The 10146-nt window shown below is 35.3% G+C and overlaps 1 protein-coding gene across 2 annotated transcripts in view; it reads right to left on the reverse strand.

Moving 5' to 3' along the window:
• Positions 1–2941: 2941 nt before the first annotated feature.
• Positions 2942–10146, reverse strand: part of LOC110109810 (probable protein phosphatase 2C 6) — a 17520-nt gene continuing 10315 nt past the window's right edge. For both annotated transcript variants that reach the window (XM_020841008.2, XM_028696701.1), the window contains one exon: positions 2942–3682. In XM_020841008.2, the coding sequence (XP_020696667.1) occupies positions 3339–3682 (344 nt within the window). In that variant the 3' untranslated portion in view covers positions 2942–3338. The remainder of the gene's footprint in view (positions 3683–10146) is intronic.

A 10146-nucleotide genomic window follows, 5' to 3' on the forward strand; every position in this document is an offset into this window, starting at 1 on the left:
TTTAAAGGAAAGCCCGTCGGCCCACCATCCTGTACAGGTATCATCTCCAACCAACGGTTCAACCAGTCTTTACTTGTCTTTCAGTAACAATAACAATAATTCAATCATATATCCACATTCGTATGCATATTCAATCATTTAAATCATCAATTCAAAAAATCAAAAGTCGTACAAGAAATCGGCGGCATAACGGCAGTACACGGAATGTACACAGAAATCACAGATTCAGAAATTTACCAAATTACCAGGAATCGAAGAAAACAACATTACAAAGCTTTACTTGTACTGAAGCACTATTTTTCAACAACCAGATAATTTTCTATTTGATAAAAATTGTATAGAACTCAAAATAACCGGTAGAAACTTTACAGAAAATACTCAAATCGTGCAGAATAAGCATCTCAGGAACATATCAAAAGTTGTGCGATAAAACTTTCGTCAATACAAAATTATGCGCGTTTTTCGGTAACATAAACACAAATCTGAGCACATAAATACCAAAACTCGAAATCTTCGAAAACAGAAATAAGATTCGGAGTCCTTACTGCAAGACGAACAAATCTTCTAACAACGACGACGGACGAAAATCGCTCCGCGACCTCCGAAACCAAGCTTTTCCTTTCTTTCCTTACCTTTCTCTCACTCCTGAATTCTCTTTCTCTCTCTTCAAATGAATCCAAGCTTTTCCTTTCTTTCCTTACCTTTATTAACACTGATCGTCCCGGACGATCCAAAATTCATCCCGGGACGATTTGCCCTCTGTAGAATTTTGTCCAGACGAAATTAAATAGCGTCCGGACGACTTGCTCTATGGACAAATTTCGTCCAAACGGATCGTCCCGACGCTTCCAGGTTCGTACAGACGAAAAATTAACAGATTCTTCACAATTTTCTTCAGTTCGTCCCGTACTAAAGCCAGTTCGTACGGACTAACTGCACAAAAAAAATCAGCTTTGGAGGGGGTTTTACAGTGGTAGTGGTCAAAAAGACCGTTGTCTGGCGGGGGAGGTCAAAAGGACCGTAATCGACGAGCGAGGAGGTCAGAAAGACTATTGTCTGACAATTGAGATCATAAGGATCATAATCGGTGGGTAATAATGGTTAAGAAAGACCGTTGTCTAGCAATGAAGGTCGGGAGGACATTAGTTTGGCGACTTATGTTTGAAGGACCGTAATCAACGGGTTAGTGGTAAGAAAGACCATTATCTGGTGATGGAGATCGGAAGGAACGTAGTCGGTGGGCGACGGAGGTCAAAAAGACCATAGTCTAGCGAAGGAGGTCATAATGATCATAGTCGGCTGGCGATGGAGGTCGGAAAGACTGTAGTCTGATGATGGAGGTTAGAAGGACTGTAGTCGGTGGGTGATAGTGGTCAGAAAGATTGTTGTTTAGCGATGGAGGTCGGGAGGACCATAGTTTGACAATTGAGGTCAGAATAACCCTAGTTGACGGGCAACAATAGTCAGAAAGATCATTGTTTGGCTATGGAGGTCTAAAGGACCATAGTCAGTAGGCAATGGAGGCTGGAAGGACTATAGTCTAGTGATAAAGGTCCGAAGGATTAATCGACAGGCGACGAAGGTCAGACAGATCGTAGTCGATGGGTAATAGTGGCCAAAAAAACCGTTGTCTGATGACGGAGGTTAGAAGGATTGTAGTTAGCGGGTAACAGTGGTCAGAAAGACCATTGTCTGCCATAGAGGTAGAAAGAACCGTAGTTAACGTGTGACAATGGTCAAAAAGACCGTTGTTTGGTGACGGAAGTCGGAATAACTATACTCAGCACGTGACAGTGGTAAAAAGATCGTTGTTTGGTGATGGAAGTCAGAAGGATTGTAGTCGATGTGGTAGATGGGTCAGAAAGACCGTTGTCAATAGCCGGGTTGAAGTTCGGCGTTAGTCGGTGGCCAGGCAAAAATCCGAGTTCAATTGGTGGTCGTGCAGAAGTTTGACGTCAATCGGTGGCCAAACAGAAGTCCAGCATCAGTCGGTGGCCATACAGAAGTCCAACGTCAGTCATACAACGATCTGTGGTTCGACAGTGGTTGAGGAGTCTGATGATAAGAAAACTCTAGTTTCTCTCTTTTCATTCTCTACCTTGCTCCCTTCTCTGGTCCTCCCTACTTCCTTCTTTCCTTGGTCCCCTGCTTCCTCCCCCTTTCCATGAGGAATGAATGATCTATTTATAAATTTCTAATAATGATATGACCAATAAATAGAGAGGAAATGAAAGATAGGTTGGGAGTGTTTTGAATGGACAACCAATATTAACTCCTTTGATAATGGACTGTTTACTGGACATTTGAATGTCTTAATGATATCAAAATTTGGCGATCTTAGGCTTATTGAATTTGTCTCGTCGAGCCGCTCAATTCAATTATAATCATGTTACATTTGAAAGCTGTTTGGTCATCCAATTTATGATTTGAACATTCTGAATGTGCTTCAAGTCTTCTATTTAGACCAATTTGAGCTTGAATTGGGTCAAATTTAATGTCGTTGGGTTCGTCTTTTCGAGACATTCAATTCGACTATAAATTTGCTGAAATCAAAGTTCACAGTGTTCCGAATTTAATTTTGGAAGTTTTCAACTTTATTTTGCCTCGAGATTCGTGCCCGGTCAAGATAAAATTTTGATGATATATCACTTATATATCTCAATATCCGTACTTATAGTAATTCCTACCGTGAGATTAACCAACGAGGCAATATATAAGCAAGGCGAATATTCAGCAGTTTTTGCTGTTCTACAGGCGCCCACGCTTTTCTCAAAACATAAATCTCAATTTCTCCTTTTGTTCCTTTTCAGAAAATATATATGCTATCATCTTAGAACCAAAGAAATATGATGCTTCCAAAACAAAAAAACTCCAGATAAATCCATCCAGGCGCATATTTCATAAACAAAAACATAAATTATTTTTCCCTAAGAGGTCAATATGAAAGTTAAAATTGATATTAAACATATATTATGCCTCACAGGGCATTAAACCCGGAGGCCTTAGCAGAATACAATCTAGCAGAGAGGCAAGCAGTTTGGTATATTTATCCTCTCTAACTAGTTAAAAAGCCCAAATGGAGCTCAAATTTACAATGCCAGCACATTGACCTACCAGCTTAAAAGAAAATAATGTGAAGAGTTTCAACATTCCTAAAGCACAAAATACATATTTAATACAGCACCCTAAAGCCCAAATGACTAAAAACAAATGGGCAAAGTATGGTCAAAGTTCAAGATATGATGATGATGATGACGACGACGGCGGCGATGATCAAGATACAGAAACTATAAACTTCTTCTTGGCTGAACAAATTCTCCTTTCTCGTTTCAGAGCTCTCACCCATTGAAGTTTTTTGGCTTGAATTTCCGCTGAGATTTCAGGTCAATAACAATGATGGTAATATTGTCTTTGCTTCCTTTCTGTAAGGCAAGCTTTGAGAGGTATTCTGCAGCTGCTTGTGAAGCTGGATCTAGTCCAAATCCTCTCTGAGAAGGATCAGAAACTACATTCTTTTTGTGCCAAAGAAGCAATCGCCTTCGAGCAGCTTCGCAGACCTCTTCATTTGACATAACATCCCATAGGCCGTCGCTGGCGAGGATGAGACATTCATCATCCTTTGTTCTAGAAATGATCCTGACTTCTGGTTCTGGGATAATCCATGGCTTCAGGTATCTGTCACCTGTATGAAACCAGGAAGAATTTTCTTAGGGTAAAGCATAGACCATTAAGAATAAATGATCAAAATAGTTCTTAAACTTTTTAAACATGTTTATTTTAATTAAAACTTTTTCCAAATGTTCAATTTAATCCCTCAACTTACTTTTACGCAGCTTACCTCGATCAAGAGAGCTTGGGTTCGAATCTTGAGTATGGGATGTGTGCGTGAATTTGCCTTAATTGTCTTAATTGCGTGAAATACTCTAAAAGTAGCTTCACAACAACAACAATATTCCAATATTAAAAAAAAAAACTTTTTATACGTTACTCATATCACATTGTCTAAAGCTTAGAATATAGTTCAATTTGAGCATGCTCCATAAGTTTGGAGCTAATAAGTTTGGAGCTAAAGAACTTATGCCATAAAAATGTGAGTAGAATTATAATTTAAATAGTGTATCAACTCACTTGCAATTGCTTCAACAAACATGTTTGGCACCTCTAAAAAAAATGTTTGGCACCTCAAACTTCTTTCATTCAATTTTAAATCTGGTGTGTGATAGAAAAGTTCCCCTATAATTTAAGGTGAAATTCTATAAGATGGTAGTGAGACCTGCAATGTTTTATGGTGCAGAATGTTGGCCATTAAAAGAGAAGCATAATATTAAGTTAAGTGTGCAGAGATGAAGATGCTCAGATGAATGAGTGGCTTTACTCATAGAGACAAGATACAAAATGAGCATATACGTGAAAATGTTGGAGTAGCTCTAGTGAAAGATAAGATTAGAGAGAGTCGCCTTAGATGATTTGGTCACATAAAATGGCGGCCTTTTGATGACCCAGTTAGGAAAGTAGATGTATTAGATTTGACTTATGTTAAGAAAAGTAGAGGTAGACCTAAAAAGACTTGGTTAGAAAATATTAGAAATGAACTTTTTTATTAGATTTAGATAAGAATTTAATTCTTATCAGGATACAATGGAAAAAAAAGATTCATGTAGCCGACACCACATAGTGGGATAAAGGGTTGTTGTTGTTATTGTTGTATAATGATACATTCAATAAACTTTAATTTCCTAGTTCCTACTACTAAAAGCCTCAAAAGAAAAAGAATTAAAAATATAGAGTGAAGAGATGAAAGAATTATTAAAATAAAAAAGATTCGTGAGCTTAAGAGACTAGCTAAAAATCGAAAGTTGGAGGCAACACAAAGCGAGATAGAATGTGAAGGTGATGCATCAAAAGGCGTGCAAAGGATTCACTAAGAAGCATTCTTGAAAAGCAAATTTTTGAACATAAAGCAATTAGTTACAGTAATAAGGATCAACAAGAAACGTATATGAAAATCGAAGGGCAAGAGAGCATCAAAAGGAGGATCACCAAGAAGCAACAAGCTCCAATGAGAATAGAGAACTAATAAACAATGACATAAAACTATGAGAACATATGTGAAGTGAATATTTGTGCTCTAATTATTACAATAAATGCTGAATTGAAGCATGAAATTTGAACCAGAATTCTGCTCTGAGCCAGAGCTAAGTGCGAAGCACTAAAAAGCAACACAGCAGCAACGTAAACACTTTGCTATGAGCTTGCACTTCGTAGACAAGCGATGCGAAGGGTGGGTTATCACATTGTTTCATTATGCTATTAGAATGAACTTTTCATAACACTAACATGGACATTCTTAAATCAATGAAAAGTTATAAAATGAAAGACATAAGATTTATAACTAATATAAAAATAACAAATTTTCAAATATGAAAATTTAATGGAGATGAAAATCATAACTATCAATTAATGTTGTTCAAAGGTCAAGTAATAAACAATCATTTTGTATTGACTATACAAAAAAAAAACTATGATCGAATTAAATGATTTTTAGAGTCAAAGACGGTTAATTAAAATGAATATAAATCTTAGGTGTTGCAATGTTTGTTAAAAGCATTAAGCACCCTCAAGACGATAAACCTACTTAACACTGCGCACTAATCAAATTTGTACGCTCACCTAAGCAGGAAACTAAAGAGGAAGTAACCACATCTTCCCAAATTTATTTCAATAACACGAAAAGTTTTGAAGAGTATAAAATGAGAACCATAACATCTTATCCTACCAGAGAAAATGTGAATCTACAAGTTGAATTGCATTCCAACAATGAAAATCTATTAAAAAAGATTATCTTAAATAAGACTGTAAAAGACTCATTCAAGTAACTTAAATAATTAAACTACCAGCTGTAGCAGGATAACTTAGGCTTCGTTTGGGATGTCTTTCTTACTGCTTCTTAAATTAGCTTTTTAGTACAAAAATTTAAGAAGCAGAAAGAAAGCCATCCCAAATAAAGCCCTAGAGAAAAAGCTTTACAACTATAGATTTGTAATTTCTCATCTCCTCATCAATCTCTTGGGACTTAACCTTTTCATACTAAGAAAGTTATTCTAAAACATGAAACTAGTAACAGCCTAGATTTAATCTAACATATTTTCTCTTATGCATCCATATACCCAACAATTTCACAGAACCCAATGCCAAATTTTCATCATTTAAAACAAAATCATCTCCGAGTTTCAAGTTTCAAGGTATTTGTACCTCTCTAATAAAATCAGGGCAATTCGATATCAATGTGCACCTAAGAAACTCAGCCTAAAACAACAACTCCATATGGCACCCCTATGGGACGTGTGCAAGGCTCTACTGCCTAACTTAGGCATCTAAGCAAGCACGTGGCTCATCTTTAACAACAAAGAGAATAACCATGAGATAAATAAACTTTCTACATAACAATAAGTAACTGCACAAAAGAAATTAAGCCATGTATGCTATACAAATTCAAATGTCAAAAAATAAAAGAGAAGTCGCAATATACATGCTCAATGTGGTAAAAGCCATTGTTAAGGGGGGGTTACATGCTAACACTAGAAGGATATAGCTAAAATTGAATATATTAAAGATGGTGGGGGTGAACACATGAAGATAATGGAGAAATCATTGGATTAGGTGACTTGGATATGCACAATATAGAGTAGGGAAAAGATGCACCAGATGAGGCAAATAAATAGAATTAACAGGAAAAACTAAGAAAGAAATAACAGCACTTGATAAAAAAAAAAACTATGCAAAATTAATAATAGTATAAAATAAAGCCAACACCAAATGTAGCGCACCTCATGTAAGAATGCAAGAAAGGAATTCAAAGGTAACAGATTTATTGCATAAAACTATTCTCGTTGTTGTTGTTGTTGTTGTTGTTGTTCATGAGGAGCAAGATTGTAAATGCAAAGAGCGCAAGATAACACAAAAGAATTTTTTTCTCTTCGTAGAGCAAAGCACTAACGAATGGTAAAATTTAATTAATTGAAATGCACATATTATAACAAATATTGCATAGCATCTTCCTATTAATTATCATCATAAAAATTAAAATTATGAAATAATTTATGATATAAGTCAAGTATTAAGAGCAAAAATTATAACGGACACAGGTACACAAGATATAATTCTAGAACATTACTAAACTAGTGTTCTTAGACGAGATCAGCAAATCACACAGCAAAGCAACAAGAAGCGAGTGCTTGCCACTTCAATTATTACAGTCCAAGCTTGTTTCTTTGCAAAGTAATGTGCAACCTTACCATTATGCTGCACATCCGAACTTTAAGCACACTTTTTCCCCTACCAGCATTACGGGTATGTATGATAAATTGGCTCATAATAAAAAATTATCCAATATTGAAGTAATCTTTGTCTTAGTTTGAATTAACAAGCCAAACTAAGCTCAAATCTAGCACACATGACTTGAACCGAGATTAAATCAAGTCAACTCAAAATTAGTTCCAAATAGTTCCAAATACATACATTATTATATGTGAAGATGCAGAAATGTATTATTATTATTCTTACAACAAAACATATTGGGTTGAAGATTAAAAACCAATTTACTTTTTTGCTCAAACTGAAATAAATAAGCATAGCCTAATTCAATTGAAAGCAACTTTAATAATCCTCAAGCAAAGCCAACTTAAAATAAAGATACAAATTATCAATCAGCAATCAATCTTGATCTTAAGTTGCGCTGAGTCAAGATGTAATTCTTCATAACCTTATTCACGAAATGTCTTCTCATACACTTAAATATTTAAAGACTTCTTAAAATAGTATATTAGATACACATGCAAAAGTATGAAAAATCTTAAAGCAATTACTACTTGCATTACGGATTACCGTGAAAAAAATCAAGTACTCAATCTTTCTTCAGACTCACATGTTAAAAAAAAAAAAAAGTCAACAGTGCATGAGATTGTAGCCAATATAAGTTCTACAGAGAGCTTCTTGTCTGCGGACATACCCATGCATTACAAAAAAAATGTAAATAAGCTAATTCTATGATGCAAACCCATGTCCTACATATCATAATATAGACCCCAAAACTAAGGTCAACCTCTACATTAATCACATAATAAAGATCTAAAAATGTGGAAAGCAGCTCACACCTAACCAAACACAATTTCTTAATGCAAAACCTATAAAGCATCAAAATAGCAAACAAACTGGTACAAGGATTTAATGGACAAAAATAGTTATGAGTGATGAGGCAATTAATCAAATCAACCATGCAATATATATAAAGTTATTTTCACGTAATATTGTCAACTTCATATCCATTGGCATCAAACAACTTCCTTTTTCATAGGAGGAGAACATCAAATGGGAACAAAATTGTTGACACATGAGAAGATGAATAACTTCCAATGATGTTCATGGAAGAGTTATCAAGAGCATTGTGAAACATAGTAAGCAGTCAAACAAACTTTTGATGTAAGGTGATGACAAAAAAGAAAATATAAAGAGAGAGATTTATTGGAATCACTCAACGTCAAGTCCCATGAATCAACCAAATGTTCGAGCCCTCACTCCAAGAAATACAGTTCCCTTGACATCAACTAGGGTTCTGTGATCCCTCTAATTTAAAAAAAAAGCTTCAAAAATGGTGAAATCAATCATACTAAAGATCAAAAAAATATTCCCTCTAATTACATGAAAACTCTCACAAATGGCCCTCACAAGATCCTCTCTTACCTGAAAATTCATGAAATTAGGCTTTCATCATTACTAGCTTTTTCTGGCATATAAATCAATGATAAATCAATAGACAGATTCACCGATTTACATGCTTTAAATATTGATGTGGCTCCCACTGGCATGCAATCGGCTTAGCAACAGTGTGATCCTTCACCACTAGTGTGGAAAGCAGATAAAAAAATGTGCATGTATCTGTCTCTAAAAAAAACAAATATATTCAACCAAAACTATTCTGAAGAGCCAAGGCGGTGGAAATGATGCAAAGCATATGACTCACTCATAATAAAATATATGACAGATGGATTGTTAAAAAAACACTAAACATACAACGATATTACAGATAGGGTAGGGAATTTACCCATAAAATGCACTAACAAATTAATTTAAAAGTTTAAACAAATTACAAATTATCTATACAGACTACGAAGTTCATTATAATAACAAAAAAACCAAGTTATGAAAAATATGCCCTTACATTTAAAATAATATAATGCCTAACAAACAATACAAGAAAGAATCAGGTTTTAAAAGATTGCTAACTGTTTTGATTTTGCAAGGTGGTACGTGAGAATCCATACATATTGTCAAGCTTGAATGCAATAATCATTTAAGAATTAAATAATATTACTTCTCTGCAGTTTATAATCCAAAAGATTCAAGTCCACAATACAGAAAAAAGTAAGCTTCTTTAAAGTAGATTGTTGGATGTTATCACATATACAATAATGTTATCCAAACTCATAAATCTCAAATGAATGTGTTCAATATTATCGAAAGAAAGCAAAGGCATTCAATCATCTTTGAATGAAAAGATAAAATCTCATCTTACTTACAGAATACCCTGTCCTGGCCTAAGACGAGCTTCCTTACAAGGTCTCCCCCTATTACAGTCTACGAGACATCAGTATGTTATTGTCTTAATCCATGGTGTACAGGTACCCAATATTCTTTACTAAAGGATAAATGCCAAAGAAAATGTCAAACTCAAGAAATAAGTTGATGGTATCCTTACAAATGGCTTCATAAGGAAAAGTTTTTCCTCTATAGCGTCCCTACCCTCCTCCATACACTAATGTGGGCTCCGAAAATTCGGCCCCGGCCTCCGCTCGCTTTTTCTTTTTATTCGGCGACTATAGTTAATTACCCCTCCCGATCACGAGAGAGAACTTTCGATTAAGGCTAGTCGTCAATCAAATACGTAGAGAATACGTGTTACCTGGCATATAGTAGCAGTAATGAGTATAGAATTTTGGAAATTAGGTTTGGATTTTGGTATTTGGAAAGGTTTGAAAAGTTTGATATTTAAAATATGAAATTTCACCACCTAGCACTTAAAGCGGATGGTGGGGGAATGGATGATGGGCCCGATCAAGATCCCATGGTTCCGTCATCCCGGGCCATCAT

Source organism: Dendrobium catenatum, unplaced genomic scaffold, assembly GCF_001605985.2.
Source record: "Dendrobium catenatum unplaced genomic scaffold, ASM160598v2 fragScaff_scaffold_819, whole genome shotgun sequence".
Lineage (NCBI taxonomy): Eukaryota > Viridiplantae > Streptophyta > Magnoliopsida > Asparagales > Orchidaceae > Dendrobium > Dendrobium catenatum.